Below are 27673 nucleotides of genomic sequence, written 5' to 3' on the forward strand. Positions count from 1 at the left end.
ACATAGTATGATGGCTCCACAAATAGCTCTCCACTTAGTATGATGGCCCACATGAAAAAAGCCCTGCACATAGTATGATGGCCCCACAAATAACCATCCACATAGTATGATGGCCCACACAAATAGTTCTACGTATATTGTATGATGGCCCACTTAAATAGCCCTAGGCATAGTATAATAGCCTGCACAAATTATCCACACAATCCACAAAATTATAAAATATATATGATGTGACAAGAGTCACTGGCTTTGTAGAAAAAGGGAAGTACGTGTCACTGCGCATGTGTGGTGCTATGGGGAGAAGCTGTACTTCCCACAGAAGTTGATGACTGAGAGTGGTTTTTCCCTAACAGTGTGCGGGAGGATGCCGCAAAAAGGAGGAATGAACTGTATGCATGCTATTATTTTTGTTTTGTTTTTCTGACGTGCCTGGAGGGCTGTATTTTGTTTTCAACACCGTGGCTTATGCTGCATATAATAAATCCACATGTGTTTTATGTGCACGTGCTCCTGAGTCTACCTGAAGGCTTCTACCAAGCATTACAACTAGTGATGAGCGAGTGTACTCGTTGCTCGGGTTTTCCCAAGCACACTTGGGTGACCTCCGAGTATTTATGACTGCTCGTAGATTTAGTTTTCATCATGACAGCTGAATGATTTACAGCTATTAGCCAGGCTGAGTGCATGTGGGGGTTGCCTGGTTGCTAGGGAATACCCACATGTACTCAGCCTGGCTAGTAGCTGTAAATCATTCAGCTGCCATGATGAAAACCAAATCTCCGAAAAGTCATAAATACTCGGAGGTCACCTGAGCGTGATCGGAAAACCCGAGCAACGAGTACACTCGCTCATCACTAATGACAACCCCTCACAATGATCTATTTTAAGGATACGCCATTTATACTGAAGTGCTGGAGAACATTTTTAGGTTCGTTAGGGTAGAAAAAAGACACATTAATTGAAAATTATTGAAAAGTTTGCTGAAAATGGAGATCATATTAAGTTTAAGCCATTAAAGAAATAACTAAAAGCAAATTGTAAGGATGATAGAAATCTTCATGTTGCATAGATTAAATGATTACCTTAGTTTTATGCTTGAAGTAGCAGATAGCTGTAATGAGCTTTACTAATGATTGTGAAACTGCTTTCGTATTGCAAATTTTAGATTTTCTGATGCTTGATAAGCATCTACTCTCAAAAGGACTCAAGGCAAAAAGTAAATTATGGAGGTCTAATTTTTTTTTTCTTTAATTTGTCTTTAGGAAACAAAAAGCTCCACCTTCTATTTTTTTACACTTTGATTGAACTATATAAGCAAAATTATAACAGCCAGACTTCCTTTTTCAGAAGTGAAGGAAACAATTACAAAACATTTTCTTTCTTTTTTTTTTCTTAAGAAATGCTTAGACTTTGGGAGCTTCGTTCTGTGGCCTTTACAAGGGCAGTTTTTGTGGAATTTTTTGCAACCCTTTTATTTGTTATGTTTGGTTTGGGCACATCTTTACACTGGCCCGGAGCACCACCGAGTGTTCTTCAAGTGGCCTTAGCTTTTGGCCTTGCCATAGGTACTCTAGTTCAGGCTTTTGGCCATGTAAGCGGTGCCCACGTTAATCCAGCTGTCACTCTAGCATTCATGGTGGGCTCTCAGATTTCTTTCCTGCGAGCAGTGTTTTATGTGGGAGCTCAGTTACTGGGTGCCGTGTCTGGGGCAGCGATAATTCAAGGACTCACTCCCATTGAAGTCAGAGGGAATCTATCAGTAAATGGGGTAAGAAATTGAATTTGATGTCTCTGATTTGTGGCGGGGTCATGAGAAAAAGTTGGATGAAGATACTACAAGCTTGGGGCAACCATAGTGCCTACCACTGACTGTCATGATAATTGTGTATTAGATGGCTTGTTACACTTATGAATTACAATGAGAATGTAGAAAACTAATATCTATGTATTACTATGAACAAAAATTGTAGACGGCAAATTATACTTGATTACAAAGACAGCTTTTTGTGAATAATTGTGGCTTTCCTCTTTAGTTTTGATTTGTTGGAAAGTAAAAATCATAGCCATTGTCCAAAAACTGGAGAAGGACTTGGGGATCCTAGTTAATGATAAACTTACCTGGAGCAGCCAGTGCCAGGCAGCAGCTGCCAAGGCAAACAGGATCATGGGGTGCATTAAAAGAGGTCTGGATACACATGATGAGAGCATTATACTGCCTCTGTACAAATCCCTAGTTAGACCGCACATGGAGTACTGTGTCCAGTTTTGGGCACCGGTGCTCAGGAAGGATATAATGGAACTAGAGAGAGTACAAAGGAGGGCAACAAAATTAATAAAGGGGATGGGAGAACTACAATACCCAGATAGATTAGCAAAATTAGGATTATTTAGTCTAGAAAAAAGACGACTGAGGGGCGATCTAATAACCATATATAAGTATATAAGGGGACAATACAAATATCTCGCTGAGGATCTGTTTATACCAAGGAAGGTGACGTGCACAAGGGGGCATTCTTTGCGTCTGGAGGAGAGAAGGTTTTTCCACCAACATAGAAGAGGATTCTTTACTGTTAGGGCAGTGAGAATCTGGAATTGCTTGCCTGAGGAGGTGGTGATGGCGAACTCAGTCGAGGGGTTCAAGAGAGGGCTGGATGTCTTCCTGGAGCAGAACAATATTGTATCATACAATTAGGTTCTGTAGAAGGACGTAGATCTGGGGATTTATTATGATGGAATATAGGCTGAACTGGATGGACAAATGTCTTTTTTCGGCCTTACTAACTATGTTACTATGTTACTATGTTACTATGTATGTAACCTAAATAACGACTCATGTTTCCTTTGCTATAATGGGGATTTCTGTATTTATATATGGTAAATCTAAATCTTCTGTTCCTTTACAGTTATTCAACAATACTGATGCTGGGAAAGCTTTTGTTGTTGAGCTTTTTTTAACACTTCAACTAATTCTATGTATATTTGCATCCACGGACGATCGGAGGACAGATATTGTGGGTTCACCAGCTTTATCTATTGGACTGTCAGTGACACTTGGACACCTCCTTGGTGTAGGTATCGGAGATTGCACACAAGTTGTCTTGCAGGAATTGCTATAAATAATAATGACCTTGGTGAGACACATGTAACGTGTATCCATAAATCTGAAAGTTTTGTAAGAAGTGTCGTAATGCACCTAAATAGAAAACAAATCCCTTTTATTTTACATGCTTACATGGATCACTTGCCAAGTTGCAGGGAAAAGTCATGTATAAGATGGTTAGAGACCTGTAAATTTTGATTTTATTTAACAATTTCTAAATTTATAGAGAGTGAAGATCCTGTGTCAGATTTTCTGTAATTTGCGAGTCTCTGTGAATTTGAACAATTTGCAATTTCATCTCCAAACCACCAAAAAAATGTTGGGCGCCATTTCATGCACTGAAGAAAACTGTAGCGGCCAGAGAGAAGGCCAGTGCCATCAGGCGTGGCCACACGGGCTTTCTCATAATGCCTTACAGCTATCACATCGCATGGTCTAGTGCAGCTAATCAGGGAGGACTATAACAGCCACTATGAAAGATAAGGACCGGCCAAGTAGCACCATTTCAGGACTTCACAGCATAAGGATAGGAGGACAAAGTGCACAGCTCATTCCATATAGGGATATAAAAAATAATACATTTGATTGTGTATATTACTGCTGTGATGAAGCACATTGAAAGTGGGAGTAATAGCCTCAGTCATAAAAATAGAACGATTCAAGTGGGAGGGAGGTGATGCACCTGCATAGTCAGTGTGGCTATGATCTGTGATGCACTGCAGTGGCAACACCTTAATAACAGCACTTCTTTTTATTCTTCACACACAGCAAACAAGGAGGGCAGTTTAATACTCTTCTGTCCTAATTTTACTTCTGAAGAATGGCATAATTTATTTTAATTTGTTAAAGACAAATAAAAATGTCCATATTCCAGAAATTTAAACACAACTTTCTTCCTTACAAAGTGTATTTTGTAAAAAAAAATGTATATTTTTTGCACACTTCCTTGTTGGAATAGTCCAATAATAGTCCATTACACACCAGCAGCAAGGCAGGCAACTGCCGTCAAAAGGATAATTTTTAGACTTTTTTTTACATTAAAGCCGCATAAAAAGTCTGTTAATGAAGTGTGTTGTTAAATAAGCTATTAGTTACCTCCGATTACCATCTGGTTTCCCATTGCCAGGTTGAGGTCACTTGGACAATAATAAGGCTAAAGAACTCAAAATGGCTTAGTACAATCCTAGAGATCTCATTATGTTGTACACTTACCATTGGGCAATTAGAGGCTTTACAGTATTAAGATTCATGGCAAATTTATTCACAGCAGATTTAGGGAAAATTCAGAGAATATGACAAATGCGAATTTAAAAAAATATACATATGTTTTTGCAATTGGATTTTGAAATTTTTGCCCCTTTCAGGATTATTGTGTTCGTGCAAATTGCCAGCTGCAAAAGGAAATAAAATCCAGCAGTGAGCTTGTTTTGACGTGAAGTTTGTAAATTTGATATGGTCGGTGGCCATACATCAGCACAAAGGAATTTAGATTTGTGATATAGATAAAAGAGCTAGAATCTCTGTCATAATGTGCTCCCTGACAGACTCTCAATTAACTAATTATGCAGCCAACAATCCTATATAATAATTGCCAGTTGGGACTTCTGGCAGCTGTCCCCAAATCGCATAAGACACCGTGGCAGTGTCACTTGCGCATTGTGTGAATAACGGTGACATCTATGTTTTACTCGTGCAGCCGCAGTTTCACCGCACTCCCGATGCGATAGCATCGGGCCTATTTCTAGTGTATAATAAAACAAAGAGCATGCAAAAGCCAAATGGTGCAACATTTCAATGGAACCCAACTGCAAAATTGTTTTTAGCCTAAAATATTTGCATTTAGGTAAAAAGAATTGTCCCTTAAGGTGTCCATATCCACTAAGGCAGTGGTCCCCAATCTTTCTGACCTTGAGAACCACATTCAGCTCTGCAAGAGGGTCACGAGCCACATCCAGCTCCTGCTCCACTCACAGTAGTGGCAACAAAAGCCCCTATTACAGGTATAATGATAACCAAAGCTTTTCACACAAATCACCCTGAAGCATTATACCAAGATCCAAGGGTTCCCACCAAATCCCCATGCAGCATTCTTCCATCACGCACTCCCAACACAGTCACATCCATCTTCAAACACCTCCTCTGACAGATAGTATCATCCTGTCTCCAGTGTACCATACTTAAATTATCTCTAAACCCATATGACCAGTAGATGAGCACCTAAATCTGCTCTTCTGTGCAGGGCTACTCACAAAGTTCACCATTTTGAGATGTGCTCTTCATACCTGTTTACTAAATCTGGAGCTAATGCACCAAGCTGGTAGGCAGCCACATGTGGCACCCGAGCTACAGGTTGGGGACCCCTGCACTAAGGTATGGAAGGTTGAATGAGGTGCACATCTTCCTATCTGTGATCCTTCTTCCTTAGCTGGCGTCTGTTTGATTGGTTACTTACATCAAATTTATCAATTACATCTTTTAAAATGAGTTAAATGCAAACAAAGAATCATTTTTGAGAGGAGTTCAGTGGCTGAAACATAGGACAAGAAATGGGGATGATTTTTTTTTTGTGTAGTCGGTGTAGTGCACCGGTAGCCAGTGATGAGGCAATGACCCACAAAGTTCAAGCATAAAAGTCTCTTTAATATGTTGTCTTCACACAGAAAAGGTTCCAATCCACAGAAATGCACATAACTTCAGTTCATATAACTTCAGTGTTCAGTTCACACCAGTTCATTACAGCATCCTTTAGATTGCAGTCCCTACACATGCAAGTCCTTCTCTGATTAGTTCCGTGGGGGTCCTGCACCGCTGTTTCACAGTCTCTACTCACAGCCGTACATAGACATTGACATCCTCCTGTCTGCAGCTGTGACACACGCCAGTCCTTCCTTCGGACACAGGACAGTCTACCTCCAGTTCACCTCCAGGCACAAGACCTGTCCACATCCGTGACCATGACCAGTCATCGTGGACAGCAGCACCACTGTGTATTCTGCGGGTTGCCAGGCCTCACTCTGGCCCTGACACACCTGAGACTCCTCAGACTCAACTTTAGAACCTCTCTATACTACAGGGCTTTTAACAATTGTAATCACAGCTACAGCTGCGACTACAATGCCCTCTCATGGCCTCACTACGCCTCTGTGCGCCTCCTGGGGAGAACCAACAGCGCCCGCAAGCTGTAACGGGTCACTGCCTCACATCGGGTATAGATGTAGTTTGAAGTGTAGAGAAAGTTTGATAAAGATTAAAGAATCAGCTACTCTGTTCTTTTCACTTTGAAGATCAATCACTTTATCCAACAAAATCTTGATTAACGAGAGGAATCAATTCAGGATGATGAGATGTCATGGTCAGAGCAAAAGGGTGTCATTTGGGTGAAGTTAACCATTACAAAAAAAATCGAATTTCCTTAAAAAAAGTTAATATTGCAAAGCTGAAACCAAAGATAAAGAAATTGTGATATTGTTCATTTTTGTACAAGGTTGCCACATGCTATTCTTGGTATATTATTTTTTTATTTGAGTCACACTTTCCTTGAATATCCTTAATATATAATATTATTGTCTTAGATCTATTATACAGGCTGCTCTATGAACCCGGCAAGATCTTTTGCACCAGCAGTAGTGACAGGGATTTTCACTGCACACTGGGTAAGTTTGCCTTTTCGATTTTTCCATTATGTTACTGAAAGTCTTTTCTGAGTTCCATGTCATGACTATGTACACATGAGATGGGCTGGGTTGTGGGTTTATCCAAACTGATAATTGTTAGGTTATTAATTTTGTAATTATTATGTAACTGAGTAATTACATGTATTACCCTTTTTTATGATTGCGTAAAGATGCAATTGGCCAAAAGCATTATCTTATGGATCAATGTTTGCTTTATCTGTGGCGTTTTTCCAGGCCTGTTTCAAGAACAGTGCATTATTAAGGGAATCCAATCGTATTTTCATGGTGGGTTATATATTTATATTTATCATGGCTTTGTACCTTGAAAAAAGTAAAATAAAGGCCCTATCTTGTTGCATACTTTTTAGTGCAGTTCTTCCAAACAACATTTTTTGGATGGGATGCTGGGATACTCAAATGAAGTGAAATTAGAACAGGGGGCAGAGGCTGCAGTCACTGTCAGAGCCTCTGCCGTTCCCTGAAATGAAGCATCACTAGCAAAGCTTCCTTCAGGGGTGGGGCTAGTCCCTATGCACTGTCTCTGTGTTGCCAGCTCAGATCAGCAGTAATGAGCAGAGAGAGCGCATGGTCAGCACTGGTCTCTGAACTCTAGGTACCCTGACACGGCGCTCTGACAGTGCACTCTCCTCCGTGTTTCCATCTTATTACGGTGATCTGAGATGGCAACACAGACTGCGTTGTGATTGTGCTCATCGCATAATGACAGTGCGCAGGGACAAAGCAGGGACTAGCCCCGCCCCTCAAACAAGCGTCACTGTTTCTACACAGATCAAACAAAAGAGACAAATTAACTGGGTAGAAAGGCAAAATGAGCAATTGTAAGTGCACAGTGCTATATAATATGATAACTGAAATACACTAAGAAGATACAAACTTTTTAAATATATTTTTATTAAAGAGAAGAGAATTTTACAAGAAAAACAGTAGTTGAAAACTACATCAATGATCAAAGTACTTTTTCTTATAATATACAATTCGAGAAGAGTAACACAAAAAAACACTCGTTCACAAACCTTGCATAAATCTTACATAAAAAAGAGAAAGAATAAAAAAAAAAAAAAAAATTAGAGGGAGTAAACCGAATGACTACGGTATCTTTAACATATACCGTATATACTCGAGTATATGCCGACCCGAGTATAAGCCGACCCCCCTAATTTTGCCACAAAAAACTGGGAAAACCTATTGACTCAAGTATAAGCCTAGGGTGGAAATGCAGCATTTACCGGTGAATTTCAAAAATAAAAATAGATCATTATTTCCCCATAGCTGTGCCATATAGTGCTCTGCACCGTTCATATTTCCCCATATCTGTGCCCTGTATGCTCTGCACCGTTCATACTGCCCCATATAGTGCTCTGCACCGTTCATACTGCCCCCATATCTGTGCCCCATATATGTTCTGCACTGTTCATACTGCCCCATATAGTGCTCTGCACCGTTAATACTGCCCCCATATCTGTGCCCCATATATGCTCTGCACTGTTCATACTGCCCCATATAGTGCTCTGCACCATTCATACTGCCCCCATATCTGTGCCCCATATATGCTCTGCACTGTTCATACTGCCCCATATAGTTCTCTGCACCGTTCATACTGCCCCCATATCTGTGCCCCATATATGCTCTGCACCGTTCATACTGCCCCATATAGTGCTCTGCACCGTTCATACTGCCCCCATATCTGTGCCCCATATATGCTCTGCACCGTTCATACTGCCCCATATAGTGCTCTGCACCGTTCATACTGCCCCCATATCTGTGCCCCATATATGCTCTGCACTGTTCATACTGCCCCATATAGTGCTCTGCACCGTTCATACTGCCCCATATAGTGCTCTGCACCGTTCATACTGCCCCATAGATGCTCCACATAAATCTGTGCCGCTGCTGCAATAAAAAAAAAAAAAGAAGCCATACTCACCTCTCTTGATTGCAGCTCCCGGCGTCTCGTTCCGGCGTCCGGTCCCGGCGTCTTTGCTCTGACTGATCAGGCAGAGGGCGCCGCGCACACTATATGCGTCATCGCGCCCTCTGACCTGAACAGTCAGAGTGGAGCGGAGCGACGCCGGGAAGATGGAGCGGCGCCCGGCGGCTGGAACGGGGACAGGTAAATATGACATACTTACCTGGTCCCGACATCCGGCTCCCTCTGCCTGTCCCACGGTCTTCGGTGCTGCAGCTTCTTTCTCTATCAGCGGTCACCGTTACCGCTGATTAGAGAAATGAATAGGCGGCTCCACCCCTATGGGAGGTGGAGCCGCCTATTCATTTTTCTAATGAGCGGTCCCACGTGACCGCTGAAGAGGGGAAGAAGCTGCAGCACCGAAGACCGTGGGACGGCAGGGGGAGCGCCAGGATCGCTGGGACTAGGTAAGTATGCCTCAGCGCCCTCACCCGCCGACCCTGCCACCCACCTTGACTCGAGTATAAGCTGAGAGGGGCACTTTCAGCCCAAAAATTTGGGCTGAAAATCTCGGCTTATACTCGAGTATATACGGTAAGCAATAACTCCTTGCCCCCGCAACAGTCGAGGACTTTCCTTACCGTGAATAAAATAAAGCATACCTAAAATCAGTTCGCCCATGTCCCCTAGAGCAAGACATGCACACAAATAGTATCATTATAAAAGTAACTGATAAATCATGGTATAGACCTATCACACCGAGCTGGTGGAAGGTGAACAGCTCACCCAGGGGGGAGATTGAAAGAAGAGGAAATAGAGGGGGAAGCCCGAGTAGGTGGGGCTCAAGAAAAGAAATATAAAATGAGAACACGAAAAGAAAGGAAGAGTAGCATAGTAATCAACTGTAGAATAGACAGGTGTATTCAGGTAAACAGGTCAGGGAAACGAGCAGAATCTTTAAATAGAATCCATTCAGTCCAGATACCTAAAAAGGAGACCCTTGTCTGTGAAAGGTCTGCATCAATTTCCTCCATCCTAAAGATGGTTTCAAATTCTGAAAACCACTCCACAATATCGGGGGGAACCGGGTCTCGCCATCGGCGGGGGATCACCGTTCTAGCAGCCGCTAGACAAAATTTGAGGATGTCCTTTTTTGGGGATCTCACCGAATCGGGAATCATGGAGAGCAATGCCATCTCCGGAGTACCGGTGATGTGCTTGCCTGTGATCAAACCATAATTTCTGAACACTTGGTCCCAGAATGTTCTAATCAGGGGGCAGCCCCACCAGATATGCAAAAGGGAGCCAATGCTATTTCCACACCTCCAACAGCAGTTTGAAATTGTGGGAGAAAATTTGTGTAACCTGTCAGGTGTGAGGTACCACCTATATTGCAGTTTATACCCCTTCTCCGAGGCCTCACTGGAACTCTGGAGTTTATGGTTCATCAGGAAGCAACGCTCCCATTCCTCATCCGACAGAATTCGCCCTAAATCCTTGTCCCAAGCAGACTGGAAATAGAGCCTTGCGTCAGAGTCAGGTGTCGAAAAAATTGAGTAGAGGGAAGAGATTCCCCTGCTCGGGGCATCACCACCGGCAAACAACAGTTCCAAGGGAGAGAGTCTACAGTTCGAACCCCTTGGCAAATTCAAAGAGGCCAGGAAGGACCGGACCTGCAAGTACTCCCACCATAGAAGTTTAGTGGAGGGAGATTGGGTTTGGAGGGAACAGAAGGTGGGAATCTCGCCACGCTGAAAGATATCACCAACCCGTACGTCATCCTCGTATTTCCATCCCATGAAGGCTTTCCTGTGAATGCCGGGTTGCAAAAAATAGGTGTAAGAAGGTTGGCCCCAGCAGGAGCGGACCCCTTCACACCACTGCAGTGCCATGCTCTCATAGCCTCTGAGGTTAGGAAGGAAAATCTCCCCCGTTGAAGAGCATATTGCTTTGGGATCCACTGAAGATAATGAAGAGGCAAATCGAACCATTCTTGTTCCAACTCTACCCATTTTTTAAATTTAATTTTATATTTCCAGTCCAAGAGGCGAACTAATATGGCCGCCCTGCAATAGTTTCGGAGGTTGGGTAGACCAACCCCACCAAACTGGCGTTGCCTAGATAAAACCTTGTAACTCACCCTCGGTGTTTTCCCCTTCCAGATAAAACGGGAAATCAAGGACTGTATTTTAATAAAAAACGATTTATGTGGCCAAATGGGAATCACCTGAAAGATATAAAGAAATCTCGGCAGGATATCCATCTTAACCACCTGAATCCTACCGAGCCACGACAGCCTCAATGGGCCGTAAGACTCCAGAAGGGATCCCACCCTGTCCAAAATGACCTGATGGTTCAAAGAAAATAATTGAAGAGGATCTGAGGTGAGGTTCACCCCGAGATATGAAATCTGATCCTGTTGCCATCTGAAGGGGAAGGTCTGCTTCAAGGAAGCCACCACGGAAGAAGATAGAGAAATGTTTAGGACCTCAGTTTTGGAGTAATTAATCTTGAAGTTACTTAAATCCCCGAAGGATTCGAACTCCTTCATAAGCACTGGAAAAGAGACGACTGGGTTAGAGACGAAGAGGAGGATGTCGTCGGCAAATAGGGCCGTTTTATGGTTAGAGTTTCCAACCTGAATCCCTGAGATACTGTCATTAACTCGGATAGCCTTAGCCAAATGCTCAATAACTAAAACATATAAAAGGGGCGACAACGGGCAGCCTTGTCTAGTACCGTTCTGGATATAAAAACGATCGGACAAAGATCCATTGACTCTAACACGAGCTGAGGGTTTTGAATATAATGACATAATTTTCCCCAGGAAATTGGATTGTAAGCCAATACGGGTCAGGGCCTCCCATAAAAAATCCCAATGGACTCTATCAAAGGCCTTTTCCGCGTCAATCGACAGAAGACAAAGAGGGGACTTTTGCATCTTGGTCCTCTCAATAAGGAGAAGAGACCTGATAATGCTGTCCCGCGCCTCCCGGCCTCTGACAAAGCCCACCTGATCAAGGTCAATAATAGATGGGAGAAGTCCTGACAATCTGTCAGCCAATACATTAGCAAATAATTTTACATCGACGTTGATCAGGGAGATTGGCCTATAACTCCCGGCCAGCAGGGGATCTTTATTAGGCTTTGGCAGAACAGAAATATGAGCCTCTAGGGACTGGGGGGTAAAACTATTCTCCTCAGAAATCGCATTTAGGTGAGGACCATTTGGGGAAGCAAGTCAGATAGAAGGGATTTATAGAATAAGGGAGTGAACCCATCCGGCCCAGGACATTTAGAGGTGGACGTGGATTTAACAGCTTCTGCCAGCTCCTCAGGGGTTACGTCCTTTTCCAGGACCGCCAAATCCGCCTCAAGAAGGGACGGGACCTTAGTAACATAGTAACATAGTAACATAGTAAGGCCGAAAAAAGACATTTGTCCATCCAGTTCAGCCTATATTCCATCATAATAAATCCCCAGATTTACGTCCTTCTACAGAACCTAATAATTGTATGATACAATATTGTTCTGCTCCAGGAAGACATCCAGGCCTCTCTTGAACCCCTCGACTGAGTTCGCCATCACCACCTCCTCAGGCAAGCAATTCCAGATTCTTACTGCCCTAACAGTAAAGAATCCTCTTCTATGTTGGTGGAAAAACCTTCTCTCCTCCAGACGCAAAGAATTCCCCCTTGTGCCCATCACCTTCCTTGGTATAAACAAATCCCCAGCGAGATATTTGTATTTTCCCCTTATATACTTATACATGGTTATTAGATCGCCCCTCAGTCGTCTTTTGATCCTTGATCCTATTCATATAAGATTTAATTTTATTTTTCAACGTGGTGGGATCCAAATCAGCGAACCTGCCCCTAATGTTGTATAGGGATTTATAGAACTTTTGAAAGACCTCTAGGATCTCTTCATTACTATGGACCAGTTGGCCCTTATCATTTTTGAGTGATGAGATAAGGGTGGGACCCGATCTGGGATGAAGCAGTCGTGCTAGAGGGCACCCACAAACATTAGCTCTTTTGTAGAAAAACCCTTTAGTTCTTTCCTTGTCACCCATAAACCGTCTATCCAGCAGGCCTTTAAGTTCAAGCCTTTTTGTAGTAAGCTCGACCAAAGTCTCAGAGGACCTCGAATTCTTATGCCTGCTTTCCAGGGTCTGAATTTGTGACAGCAAAGCGTCTATTTCCTCAGTCTGGAGTTTTTTGATTCTAGCCCCATGTTTGATTAAGGTGCCTCTCATGACACACTTCAATGCTTCCCATTTAATTGCCTGAGGTGTGGGATCTGTCGCATGAGTATGGGCAAACGCTGCAATGTCAGATTTCAAATCACTCAAACAGGTGGTGTCTCGTAAAAGGTTGCCATTCAATTTCCATGAGAATTTTTTCATAGCCAGCCCGGGTATCTCCAAGGATAGAAAAATAGGGCAATGATCCGACTGAACCATATTACCAATCTTGGCATCAGGCCTCCAAGATAATACCCCCCTGCTGACCAGAAAAAGGTCAATTCTGCTGTAGGAGTTATGTGGAGTAGAATAGAAAGTATAATCCTTACCTCTAGGATTGAGGATTCTCCAGACATCTATCAGATGTAGTTTAAGTAAGAATTTTTGTAGGGCTCTCACCTTTTTCGATGGGACCGCCCCCCGACCAGAGGAGGTATCTAGTTTGGGATCAAAGACAAAGTTAAAATCTCCACCTATCACAACCTGGCCCTCCGCAAAAGAAGAGTTTCAACAATAGAGACTTGCAGACCTTAGGCTGTTCCCGGTTCGGGAGATACCAGTTAACTAGGGTCAGGATCCGTTCAGCAACTTTAACTTTCATAAAAATATAGCGTCCCCCTTCATCTATTACCGTGTCTATCAATATGATATTTAAATTCTTACAAAAGGCTATTGAGACACCTTTTGTCCTCGAATCGGGGTTGGAACTATGGGACCATCTATCATAAAGTCTACCCCCGACAACTGGTATCCGGTCAGTTCTAAAATGAGTTTCTTGAAGAAAAAGTATCTGAACCCCTAGCTTGTGCATATCTGAAAGTACGTGACTTCGTTTTTGAGGAGTATTGAATCCCCGTACATTTAGGGAACCAAATTTTAAGGAACCCATTTTTCAATAGAACGTCGAGTACCCAACCGTTAGGCCCCAAAAAGGGGTTATCCTGCCACCTGAGAGATGAGAGCAGAAAACAAGACGCAGCAAATTAGAAGAAAAAGAAAAGAAAAAGAGTAGGCAAATATAGAAGAAAAAAGGAATGTAGCAGTAAATTGTACCCCTGGGGGAGCTGAAAATTAAAAACTCTTACTTAAGATATGGGGTATAGTCGTTTCACGAATATCACGGTTTGGACCAACCGTATAACCCCTTAACGGGTCGTGTCCTTTCCACTGAAGAAAGGAAGAAAGTCAAAACAATGTATAACAAAATAAATCGTATACTGACGGATTCGATAAACAATATATCTGTATAACACACTATGTTCCCCGGCGAACTTCCCTGAGACAAAGAAAATACACAAAATTACCCAGTACAACCGAACCACCAGAGGGGGAGGGAAAGGGAGAAGAAAAAAGGTGGGGGGAAGGGGTAATCAAAGGAGAGGAGAGGGAGGGGGAAGAATATGAAGGGGGAAGGAAGAGAATGGAATAGTGGAGAGGGAAGGGAAAATGATCAAGGGAAAAGAGCAAAGCATATATCAACACGACCATTACTGCCTTAAGCTAGACCAAAGACCTAAGGGTCCACAACCGACTGAACCAAAAATACTGGATGCTTGCATATCAGCCGTCTTCAGATACATCATTACAGTTCTGTCCTCTACCACGAGATCTAGTGCGGCCTCTTCCACGGTTGCGACGCGCCCTCTTTCGGCGCTGTGGCATAGGGCCCATATCCTGACCAATGGGATAAGGCCAGTCAGGGAATTGTAGGCCCGGATCCTCGAGGTTCAGAATGGAGAGAAATGAACGATGCTCCCTGGGGTGAGATAAGGAAACCATCTGGGTTCCCCGCCGAACCTGAAGGCGGAATGGATATCCCCAAGAATAGGGGATCTGGCTCTGGCGAAGGAGGTTAAGTAGAGGTCGCAGAGCTCTCCTCTTTTGGAGGGTTCTCCGTGACAGATCCGAGAGGAACTGTAATTGGTAATCTTGGAATCGGATCTCCTGGGTCTTTCTGGAACAGTTGAGGATTTCTTCCTTCACTTGGTACCTATGAAAACAACAAATCACGTCTCTAGGCAGACCTCCATCCTCAGGGGGAGGACCCAGCGACCTATGAGCGCTGTCAAATTCAATACCCAACTCTGGGGCAGTATTCCTAACGGAATTGAACAAAGCTTGAAGAGTCGCAGTTAGGTCACTGGCTTGGACTGATTCCGGTAGACCCCTCACTCTCAGATTTTGCCTTCTCTCCCGATTCTCCAAGTCCTCCATATGGTCTAGAAAGCTCTCAAAGGTGGACATCTGGACTGACAGTTTATCCTCAAGGGCTAGGATCTTGCTGGAGAGATTTTCCACAGTATTGTCAGTAAGTGTGACTCTGCCCGCCAGAGCTGAGACATCCCCTCTCAGGGCCATTGTTTCAGCTTTAAAGGAGTTCTCCACCCTGGAGATAAAGCCCTCAAGTTCCTCTTTAGTTGGAGCGTTGCTAATACGGGCCTTAAAAGCTTCCCACAAGTCTGGGTCAGGGCTATCTTGTGGCCGCATATTTGGTAGAATAGGGGAACCACTGGGGCCTCCACTGATGGTCAGCTCCACTTGTCGCTCACCCCCTGTGGCTTCTGTGGGGTGGTTTAGTAGAGGGGGGAGATAACCTGCTCCACAGCCCAGTTTCTGAATAGAGAGTTGTTGAAGCACCCCCTCTGTAGGTGTAAGTGGCCGAGGTGACAGGCTAGGAGGCAGCTGAATCTCCTGCAGCACAGGTCACTCAGTTTGGGAGGGGTAGAGCTCAGCTTTCTGTGTCCAGGACCTCACCGCTTCTCCCTCTGTTTGTACAGTCTCATGATCCGAGCCCCCACCATCCTCCCTCTCCCCTCCAGTACCTTCATCTAAGACCCCCTGCAGGGGGGCCTCTCCTGAGTAAACAGTCTGGTGACATGCTCTGGAAACCTCCGTGCAGGCCTGTGGTGTATCCTTCTCTCTCTGTTTGTTTTTTGCCTCATGTGTAGTGCTGCAGGGCTTGGGGGAGGGATCAGCCATCTTAGGATCAGTGCAGCTCCAAGGCCCCTTCCCAGAGCTTCTTAAAAAGCGAGATATACTCGCAGAGACCTCCACAGGGGGTCCAGAAGGGGTGGTGGGGCGTGCAGACTTCCGTTTAGCAGGCATAGGCTCCGGTAAAGTCAGTTTCTGGGCTGTTGCAGGGCTTTATTCGGCCGGGGAAGCAGGAGCTCAGGGATTAACAGCCTTCCTCCATCATGGCCAGGACACGCCCCCAGAAGATACAAACTTTGAAGGGAGGAGTGCTTCTTCAATGGAGGTTCAACTAGTGAAGGAGGAAGTAAAGAAAAGATAAACATGTAAGGGGAGATTAGACAAGACATGAGCGAGAATTGTCCAGAATTAGAAATAAATGATGTTTGTGCAGAAGGACAGAGTTGTGACATTACTTTACATCCCATAGTTATTGCTGCTTCATTACTACAGTTATGTTTACTGTCAACAAAATGCTGGGTTTTTCCTTTCCTTTCCATAGTTTTTATCATTTATTCTCTTCTCAGGTCTTCTGGCTAGGACCAATGTTTGGAGCCACCTTAGGATCCTTGATGTATCACTTTATACTAATTCCAAACACTAAGACTTTCTCGGAAAGAATAGCAATCCTGCGAGGGGAGCTTGAGCCTGCAGAAGATTGGGAAGAAAGAGATATGCGTAGAAGACAATCGGTAGAGTTACATTCACCCCAGACAATAACAAGAAGTGGGATGACCGAAAAAGTCTGACTCTAAGTAAACTGGACAGAAGAAACTCTAAAGTGGCGAGTTATATTGTATGAGTGGAAAACATATAAATCTGTGTCCCATCTGGCCAAAAATAGAGTTTGCCATAAGCTCATATAATACATCATTTTGTAGGACATGAAAGCAAGTGCAATGTAGACATCAATTGTATTTCTAGCTGTATTTTAGCAAATTAAATGGCCTCAAATTATAATATTTTCAACTCACAGCCACACGAACTTACAATGATGCAGACAGTGCCGGCCTGCGGAGTGGGATTGGGGGGAAGACCTACCCATTCAGCATGTACACATCTTGTTAATTACAGGCATTGAAGTTATATGTCTGAGATATATCCAGTGTATATGTCTGATGTATACCCCTATTTAGCCATATGTTGGCCAATGGCCACACTGCTAGATAATTTAAAAAATTATATTCTCTGGTTTATGTTTCTTGTGGAGACAACAGTATTTGAAAGCACACACTTCTAAGTAAAAATAAAATAAAAATACAATGCACCAGGCAACTCTGGCTAAGAATAAAAGAACACTCTTAAGAATTGTGTACTTTGGCTAAATGATGTGTAAACTCTGGTAGCTATTAAAGGGAACCTGTCACTCCGAAAATTGCAGGTGAGGTAAGCTCACCATCATCAGGGGCTTATCTACAGCATTCTGTAATGCTGCAGATAAGCCCCCGATGTTACCTGAAAAAGGAGAAAAAGAGGTTAGATTATACTCACCCAGGGGCGGTCCCGCTGCTGGTCAGGTCAGATGGGCGTCTCCGGTCCGCTGCGGCGCCTCCCATCTTCTTTCCATGACGTCCTCTTCTGATCTTCAGCCACGGCTCCGGCACAGGCCTACTTTGCTCTGCCCTGTTGAGGGCAGACAAAGTACTGCAGTGCGCAGGCGCCGGGCCTCTGACCTTTCCGGCGCCTGCGCACTGCAGTACTATCCTCTGCCCTCAAGAGGGCAGAGCAAAGTACGCCTGCGCCGGAGCTGTGACTGAAGATCAGAAGAGGACGTCTTGTAATGAAGATGGGAGGCGCTGCAGCGGACCGGAGACGCCCATCTGACCTGACCAGCAGCGGGACCGCCCCTGGGTGAGTATAATATAACGTCTTTTTCTCCTTTTGCAGGTAACATCGGGGGCTTATCTACAGCATTACAGAATGCTGCAGATAAGCCCCTGATGCCGGTGGGCTTACCTCACCCGCGATTTTCGGGGTGACAGGTTCCCTTTAAAGAGAATATGTCAGAAGGATTTCCTCAAACTATATATGCGTATGTAGCTCTTTCAAAAACAAGACCAGCGATACCTTTACATGGCCAGTCTGGTCTTCAGTTAGTGAGAAATTAGCATTTGAATGGACATAAAAATCAGGCTTATGTGCTTTTGACAAGTGAAATCTGTTTTCCAGCCTCTGTCACTCCGGCTCTATTCTCCATGCAGCGCTGCCTTCTCCACCTTACCTGATGGCTCCTTTACTATACGACATCAAGTAAACGTACTGGGTGGGGAAAGTAAAGCACTGGGTGGCGAATAGAACAGCAGATCCTTGGAAAAAGCTTCAATGCACCAAAAGAACTTCCGCCATATTGGTATATTGCTTCAAACACTGATTTCTAAGTAATGGATGAACGGACTGGTCATGTAAAGGTATTGCTGGGCTTGTCTTTCAAAGAGCTACATGCCAAAAAGATAGTTTGGGGAGTGAATTACTGCTGACAGATTCCTCTGAAGTTGAGGACAAATTAACCGGCAGTGTTGGAAAATCAATTCTGCCATATCTAATGTTGAGATTTCTTGATCAGGAGGATTTGATCCTCTTTGATCTCAGAAGCATATACCTATAGAACATAAGAATCTTTATATCAGGGAAAACCAAAAAGAGTGAGAAATCACTTCACCATACACAGTAGTTTTACCTGCAGGATAATTGGACAATCGCACCAACAATAAATACTAGGTTGAAATCCTGAAGATGTGAGAGAATCAATCCTGATGTGAGAGAATCAATTAAGGGAGTCTCCCTTAGGCCGGTTTCACATTTCCTACATGAATATATGACTATGGCTGTGGAGTTTGGGTCAGGAGACTCATGGCCGGGCAGAACATTGTGGTCCCTATTCAGACCATGAATGTAGGATGTTTAATACTGGGATTAATATAAACATAGAGCTGAATCAGCTGGAAAATGCAAAAATGAAAAAAAAAAAAAAGTTTTTTTTTCACATGGATCTTGGTGAAGGGGTGTGCTGCAGTAAGATGCTCCAGGTACATTAAGAGGCTCTGAAATCTTATTCCAGTTGGAGATATCATGAATTTGATGAGTGAGGGCTGCTACATCCCCATCATTCCCCAGCTCCACCCAGTTTATTGGAGCTTGGCGAAGACATGAGAAAATAAAAAAAATTCGGTAAGTTTTAGCACAGTCTTGCATTGTGTTAAAATTTTGCAATTTTTCAAAGATTCTTATTCTGGCATAAAACCTTTGATGAATTTGGGACAATGTGTTTCAGGACTGGAATTGTCTCTTTGACAGAAATTGATAAACTTTACGCAAATTGTAAATGTGTTACGAATGAACCCCACACATGTATTGAGATATTCAGTCCCTCTTTTTAAGTAACACAATAAAATTTAACCAGATTTTTTACTTTCATCTATTCATTCTTGTTAAGCAGCATCTTTTATATTCACTAAAAACACTATTGGATGCAATACTACGCACTCAACTTCTCCACTGGGTGGAAGGTCAATTAAGGTATGCAAACATGCAGATTTTTCTGATGAACTAAGAAGGATAATCTGTGCTGCTCCTCACCCTTCTTTTAAAGGCTTTGTCCTCCAGATGATCCTTTTAGTCTAGGAGAGTAGGTCATTTACATACATCGTGTGTTTGCTTGTAGCCTGAGCTGTCTTTGATCTGTAAACACTGTTGTACCCACAATCTTAGTTCTAACTGACAGAAGTTCTATTTTAAAGGGAGTTTTCCAGGATTTAAATACTGAAGGCCCATCATTATATCCTTAGAATACGTAATTAATATTTCATTGATGGCTGTTCAGCCTTCTAAACCTCATCTAGTCAGCAGAATAAAAAAGTATGTTGTTCTGGAGCACTTGCACTGTATTGTACTGTACTACAGCTCACTTAAAAAGGAATATGGTGCAGTAGTAGACACAGCCTCCCATACTAATGGGGTTCTGTGTAAACAATCAAAATTAGTGCCATGGACACTCTTTCTGCTGTTTTGCAAGTCCCAGGGATTCGACTCACACAGATTGAATACTGATGGCTTATCCTAAAGTCTCCATTCACATTAGATTAATGTCAGCTGAACCCACTGATATCGACAGGTTCGGCCAACAGTTTACTATATATGGGAGCCCCGGACAACGGATTGTCGAGGAGTTAAGGATCTGGCATGTCTGATGTCAGACTGCTGATCCTTTTGTCTTCTCGGAGAGAAGCAACCACAGACATGTCTGGTGATGGCTCTAATAGAGAACCCACAATCGAGCGGTTGAACGAGCACTCCAGTGAATGGGAGAGCCGGCCGAGATGGCTTCCGGCTGAGCAATTGGCCCAACCATCATTCGGCCGTAAGATAATTGATGTGTATGGCTTTAGGATCGGCCAACATGGTTTATTTGGTGGCAAAGCACATTTAACATCTATATTTGTCACATGGTCCTAGTCATAATTATATTTTGGAGCAAATACTAACATTTAAGAATTACATGGTCAAAAAATACTAAAATAAATAGGGCTGAATGTATTTCATCAGGTATGAAATGAGGGAATGATGAGAAGGAGATGGCTTCACTAAAGCCTTAATCAAAGCAGTGAGGCAGATTTAGCAGAAATGCAATATTTTATGTTTGTATCACGAACAGATTAAAGAGGGGCAATAATATTCCTGTTCAGCTAAAACATCATATTCCTAAATCTTTTCACTGTATTATAAACTGCTAATAAAAATTATCTGAAGAGAAACGATCTCTCCATGGAATGTTCTTGGAGTCATTCCAAAATTCATGGTGGTGATGAAATATAGAAAGAAATGTCTTATCATGATTATGTTTTTATAGCTTATGTTTTATGAGGCTGTGTAAACTGAAAATCTTCTTATCTTTATTTTATTTATTAATATTACAGGAATAACAAAGTTGACTTGTTAAGGGGAACCTCATACCGGTTGTAACCACAGGAACAATTTTATTAACCCCTTTACCCCCAAGGGTGGTTTGCACGTTAATGACCGGGCCAATTTTTACAATTCTGACCCTGTCCCTTTATGAGGTTATAACTCTGGAACGCTTCAACGGATCCTGGTGATTCTGACACTGTTTTCTAGTGAAATATTGTACTTCGTGATAGTGGTAATATTTCTTTGATATTACCTGCGCTTATTTGTGAAAAAAATGGAAATTTGGCAAAAATTTAGAAAATTTACCAATTTTCAGAATTTGAATTTTTGTGCAATTAAATCACAGATATATGTCACACAAAATACTTAATAAGTAACATTTCCCACATGTCTACTTTACATCAGCACAATTTTGGAACCAAATTTTTTTTGTTAGGGAGTTATAAGGGTTGAAAGTTGACCAGCAACTTCTCATTTTTACAACACCATTTTTTTAGGGACCACATCTCATTTGCAGTCATTTTTAGGGGTCTATATGATAGAAAATAACCAAGGGTGAAACCATTCTAAAACCTGCACCCTTCAAGGTGCTCAAAACCACATTCAAAAAGTTTATTAACCCTTCAGGTGTTTCACAGGAATTTTTGGAATGTTTAAATAAAACTGAACATTTAACTTTTTTTTCACAAAAAATTTACTTCAGCTCCAATTTGTTTTCTTTTACCAAGGGTAACAGGAGAAAATGGATCCCAGAAGTTGTTGCACAATTTGTCCTGAGTACGATGATACCCCATATGTGGGGGTAAACCACTGTTTGGGCGCATGGGAGAGCTTGGAAGGGAAGGAGCGCCGTTTGACTTTTCAATGTAAAATTGACAGGAATTGAGATGGGATGCCACTGAAACCCCAACAAGGGACACCATTTTGGAAAGTAGACCCCCTAAGGAACTTGTCTAGATGTGTGGTGAGCACTTTGACCCACCAAGTGCTTCACAGAAGTTTATAATGCAAAGCCGTAAAAATAAAAAATCATATTTTTTCACAAAAATGATATTTTCGCCCCCATTTTTTTTTATTTTCCCAAGGGTAAGAGAAGAAATTGGACACCAAAAGTTGTTGTACAATTTGCCATGGGTACGTTGATACCCCATATGTGGGGGTAAACAGAGCTCGGAAGGGAAGGAGTGCCATTTGACTTTTCAATGCAAAATTGACTGGAATTGAGATGGAACGCCATGTTGCATTTGGAGAGCCACTGATGTGCCTAAACATTGAAACCCTCCACAAGTGACAACATGTTGGAAAGTAGACCCCCTAAGGAACTCATCTAGATGTGTTGTGAGAGCTTTGAACCCCCAAGTGTTTCACTACAGTTTATAGTAATTGACATGGGACGCCATGTTGAGTTTGGAGAGCCACTGATGTGCCTAAACATTGAAACCCCCAACAAGGGACACCATTTTGGAAAGTAGACCCCCTAAGGAACTTGTCTAGATGTGTGGTGAGCACTTTGACCCACCAAGTGCTTCACAGAAGTTTATAATGCAAAGCCGTAAAAATAAAAAATCATATTTTTTCACAAAAATGATATTTTCGCCCCCATTTTCTTTTATTTTCCCAAGGGTAAGAGAAGAAATTGGACACCAAAAGTTGTTGTACAATTTGCCATGGGTACGTTGATACCCCATATGTGGGGGTAAACAGAGCTCGGAAGGGAAGGAGTGCCATTTGACTTTTCAATGCAAAATTGACTGGAATTGAGATGGGACGCCATGTTGCATTTGGAGAGCCACTGATGTGCCTAAACATTGAAACCCTCCACAAGTGACATGTTGGAAAGTAGACCCCCTAAGGAACTCATCTAGATGTGTTGTGAGAGCTTTGAACCCCCAAGTGTTTCACTACAGTTTATAATGCAGAGCCGTGAAAATAAAAATAAAAATTTTCCCCACAAAAACTATTTTTTAGCCCCCAGTTTTGTATTTTCCCAAGGGTAACAGGAGAAATTGAACCCCAAAAAGTTGTCCTGAGTGCGCTATATGTGGGGGGAACCACCATTTGGGCGCATGGCTGAGCTCGGAAGGGAAGGAGCGCCATTTGGAATGCAGACTTAGATGGATTGGTCTGCAGGCGTCACATTGCATTTGCAGAGCCTCTCATGTAACTAAACAGTAGAAACCCCCCACAAGTGACCCCATTTTGGAAACTAGACCCCCTAAGGAACTTATCTAGATGTGTTGTGAGAATTTTGAACCCCTAAGTGTTTCACTACAGTTTATAACGCAGAGCCGTGAAAATAAAAAATATTTTTTTTCCACAAAAATTATTTTTTAGCCCCCAGTTTTGTATTTTTCCAAGGGTAACAGGAGAAATTGGACCCCAACAGTTGTTGTCCAATGTGTCCTGAGTACGCTGATACCCCATATGTTGGGGTAAACCCCTGTTTGGGCGCACGGGAGAGCTCGGAAAGGAAGGAGCACTGTTTTACTTTTTCAACGCAGAATTGGCTGGAATTGAGATCGGATGCCATGTCGCATTTGGAGAGCCACTGATGTGCCTAAACAGTGGAAACCCCCCAATTCTAACTGAAGCCCTAATCCAAACACACCCCTAACCCCAAACTCAACGATAACCCTAACCACACCCCTAACCCTGATACACCTCTAACCCTAATCCCAACCCTATTCCCAACTGTAAATGTAATCCAAACCCTAACACTAACCTTAGCCCCAACCCTAACTTTAGTCCCAACCTTAACCCTAACTTTAGCCCCAACAATAACTGTAGCCCTAACCCTAGCCCCAAACCTAACCCTAGCCCCAGCCCTAACCCTAACCCTAGCCCTAACCCTAGCCCTAACCCTAACCCTTGCCCTAACCCTAGCCCTAACCCTAACCATAGCCCTAACCCTAACCCTTACCCTAACCCTAGCCCTAACCCTAACCCTAGCCCTAACAATAATGGGAAAATGGAAATAAATACATTTTTTTTTTATTTTTCCCTAACTAAGGGGGTGATGAAGGGGGGTTTGATTTACTTTTATAGCGGGTTTTTTATCGAATTTTTATGACTGGCAGCCGTCACACACTAAAAGACGCTTTTTATTGCAAAATATTTTTTGCGTTACCACATTTTTTGAGAGCTATAATTTTTCCATATTTTGGTCTACAGAGTCATGTGAGGTCTTGATTTTTGTGGGATGAGTTGACGTTTTTTTTGGTAACATTTTCGGGCACGTGACATTTTTTGATCGCTTTTTATTCCGATTTTTGTGAGGCAGAATGACCAAAAACCAGCTATTCATGAATTTCTTTTTTTTTGGGGGGGGGGCATTTATACCATTCCGCGTTTGGTAAAATTGATAAAGCAGTTTTATTCTTCATGTCAGAGCGATTACAGCGATGCCTCATTTATTTCATTTTTTTATGTTTTGGCGCTTTTATACGATAAAAACTATTTTATAGAAAATAGAATTATTTTTACATCGCTTTATTCTGAGGACTATAACTTTTTCATTTTTTCGCTGATGATGCTGTATGGTGGCTCGTTTTTTGCGGGAGAAGATGACATTTTCAGCGGTACCATGGTTATTTATATCCGTCTTTTTGATCGTGTGTTATTCCCCTTTTTGTTCGGCAGTAGGATAATAAAGCGTTGTTTTTTGCCTTGGTTTTTTTTTTTTTTTTACGGTGTTCACTGAAAGGGTTATCTAGTGGGACAGTTTTATAGGACGGGTCGTTACGGACACGGCGATACTAAATATGTGTACTTTTATTGTTTTTTTTTATTTAGATAAAGAAATGTATTTATTGGAACAATATTTTTTTATTATTATTATTTATTTAGGAATTATTATTTTTTCACACATGTAAAAAAATTTTTTTTTACTTTTTTACTTTGCCCCAGGGGGGGGAAGCATCACATATTTTATTGACAGATCGCTGATCTGACACTTTGCTGTGCACTGTGTCAGATCAGGGATCCCACAGGCACAGCAGGGACGCTTACCAGCGCTTGCTCTGAGCAGGCGCTGGTAAGCCACCTCCCTGCAGCACCCGGATGCAGCCCCGTGGCCATTTTGGATCCGGGCCTGCTGCAGGGAGGAGGAGGTAAGAGACCCTCGCAGCAACGCGATCACATCGCGATGCTCCAAGGGTCTCAGGGAAGCACCCAGGGAGCCCCCTCCCTGCGCGATGCTTCCCTATACTGCCGGAACACTGCGATCATATTTGATCACAGTGTGCCGGGGGTTAATGTGCCGGGGGCGGTCCGTGACCTCTCCTGGCACATAGTGCCAGATGTCAGCTGCGATAGTCAGCTGACACCCGGCCGCGATCGGCCGCGCTCCCCCCGTGAGCGCGGCTGATCGCACTGGACATACTATTCCATCCTTGGGAAGTAGGGCCCACCCCACATGGACGGAATAGTACGTCTAATGGCAGAAAGGGGTTAATAAGTAATATAGAGAAGTATCACCTTAAATTGATATTAGAAACCTTGTCCTTGTCCTTGACTTTAACTTTGATGGCCTTGAATTGTAAATTGTAAGAATCTGTTGGCACTACATAAGTAAAGATTATTATTATTACTATGGCCTATCCTTAGGATAGGTCATCAATGTCTGATCGTTGGGAGGTGCACCTCTGCCGATCAGCTGTTCCCAGTGTCAGGTATAGAGCTGCACAGGACAGCTCCATCGACAAAATAGTGGCTGCGGTCGGTTACTGCAATCCACTCCCTCTTGCTTTGAATAGTGGGCAGATATGCAGTTCCACTAGCAGTTAGCGGAGCTATGTAGGTCAGCTCTGAAGCTGAGCAATTCTGCCCACCTCAGACATCGGGAATAGCTGATCACCTGAGGATAAGCCATCAATGGTAAATTCCCAGACAACCCCTTTAAGTCCAAGTCGGCATTAACAGAGAGATTAGTCATTTTTTGAGTTCTTTCTGCTATCTGAATCTTTCTCCTATAGTTCTCTTTTTTAATTTTTGCTATTTAGGGTAGCAATAATACAGATAGATAATTATTAAATGCGAGAATGACCTAAAACTTATGTACAATTACAATTGTATCCACTACTTTTGAAAGTTCAGGTCTAGCCAATGCTTGAATGGAACACCTTTCACTTTTTATACTCATGTACCCCGGTGTGTCTCCTTAAATTTCAGCTCCATCTGGGAACCTCATTCACTACTATTTTGTAGAATTGTTCCTATAAACACTGAGTAATTTGTTTGTATGGCATTTTTATTGTGTCTTTTGTGTTTTTTCTAACAAAAACTGATTTTTATTGATATATTGGAGGTTGTCGTGACTTTAGAGTTTTTATAGGTCATACATTGTTTTGAGTTCTTTCCTTTTTAAATGATTACTTTGGTCAGAAATATCCTATTTTTTAAGTTTAAAGAATAACAGTGGTTTTAATTTGTAGTTCAGGACTCAATAATACAAGTAAAGATAAGGAACTTTGTAATACGAGATCAGAGATTCTGGGCAGATTCTCAGCACGCTGAGGTATGAGATAACAGTTACTACATATTAAAGTCTATGGAAATGGGAGGGGTAAGTAGGGGAGCAGCTAGAAACAAAAACAGAGGCAGACACAGAAGACAAAGAGGTGGATACAGGCATACACAGAAGGAGATGCACAAGCAAACCAGAAGCAGACGCAGAAGCAAACACAGAGGCAGACACAGAGGCAAATACAGAAGCAGACACAGAAGCAGACACAAAAGCAAACACAGAAGCAAACACACAGGCAGACACAGAAGGAGACGCACAAGCAAACCAGAAGCAGACACAGAAGCAAACACAGAGGCAGACACAGAGGCAAACACAGAAGCAGACACAGAGGCAAACACAGAAGCAGACACAGAAGCAAACACAGAGGCAGACACAGAGGCAAACACAGAAGCAGACACAGAGGCAAACACAGAGGCAGACACAGAAGCAAACACAGAGGCAGACACAGAGGCAAACACAGAAGCAGACACAGAGGCAAACACAGAAGCAGACACATGGGCAGACACAGAAGCAGACGAGTAATCACTGTTATCCAAACTACATAAAATTAGCCATATCTGCTATAGTTGTAACCTCCTCCACAAGGAGGTGGACTCCCCATCTCCTCCATCCTCTCCTCCTCCTCCTAACATTTCAGTATTGTTGTATTGTTGTTGGACCAAATATTTAAAAAAGTACCAAAAATCCTGGGAAGCAGATAATGATTGCAACAATATGAACCGCTGATCTAACAGAAAATTGCAAACTTTTTAAAACATTTTTTTAAAAAAGGCGCTCACAAAATAAAGTGAGGGACGCCTGAGGGCTCTCCGAAATACAGTGGGGCAAAAAAGTATTTAGTCAGTCAGCAATAGTGCAAGCTCCACCACTTAAAAAGATGAGAGGCTTCTGTAATTTACATCATAGGTAGACCTCAACTATGGGAGACAAACTGAGAAAAAAAAATCCAGAAAATCACATTGTCTGTTTTTTTAACATTTTATTTGCATATTATGGTGGAAAATAAGTATTTGGTCAGAAACAAACAATCAAGATTTCTGGCTCTCACAGACCTGTAACTTCTTCTTTAAGAGTCTCCTCTTTCCTCCACTCATTACCTGTAGTAATGGCACCTGTTTAAACTTGTTATCAGTATAAAAAGACACCTGTGCACACCCTCAAACAGTCTGACTCCAAACTCCACTATGGTGAAGACCAAAGAGCTGTCAAAGGACACCAGAAACAAAATTGTAGCCCTGCACCAGGCTGGGAAGACTGAATCTGCAATAGCCAACCAGCTTGGAGTGAAGAAATCAACAGTGGGAGCAATAATTAGAAAATGGAAGAC

The 27673-nt window shown here is 42.7% G+C and overlaps 1 protein-coding gene across 1 annotated transcript; it reads left to right on the plus strand.

Annotated features, from left to right (window-relative positions):
* The first annotated feature begins 1399 nt into the window (after window positions 1–1399).
* On the plus strand, window positions 1400–17256 carry LOC138670986 (aquaporin-2-like). Its single transcript, XM_069758813.1, has 4 exons — window positions 1400–1768; window positions 2904–3068; window positions 6673–6753; window positions 16445–17256. Exons 1-4 carry the CDS (start codon window positions 1400–1402, stop codon window positions 16664–16666), a joined length of 837 nt encoding a protein of 278 aa, XP_069614914.1. The 3' UTR covers window positions 16667–17256.
* Window positions 17257–27673: the final 10417 nt, after the last annotated feature.

This window comes from Ranitomeya imitator, chromosome 3, assembly GCF_032444005.1.
Source record: "Ranitomeya imitator isolate aRanImi1 chromosome 3, aRanImi1.pri, whole genome shotgun sequence".
Taxonomy (NCBI): Eukaryota; Metazoa; Chordata; class Amphibia; order Anura; family Dendrobatidae; genus Ranitomeya; species Ranitomeya imitator.

Excerpts from the sequence above, each read along its gene's own strand:
- LOC138670986 (XM_069758813.1), top strand. The coding sequence starts at position 1,400 with ATGCTTAGACTTTGGGAGCTTCGTTCTGTGGCCTTTACAAGGGCAGTT. Across the intron at positions 1,769-2,903 it reads GGAATCTATCAGTAAATGGG|TTATTCAACAATACTGATGC; the intron begins GTAAGAAATTGA and ends GTTCCTTTACAG. Across the intron at positions 6,754-16,444 it reads GGATTTTCACTGCACACTGG|GTCTTCTGGCTAGGACCAAT; the intron begins GTAAGTTTGCCT and ends TTCTCTTCTCAG.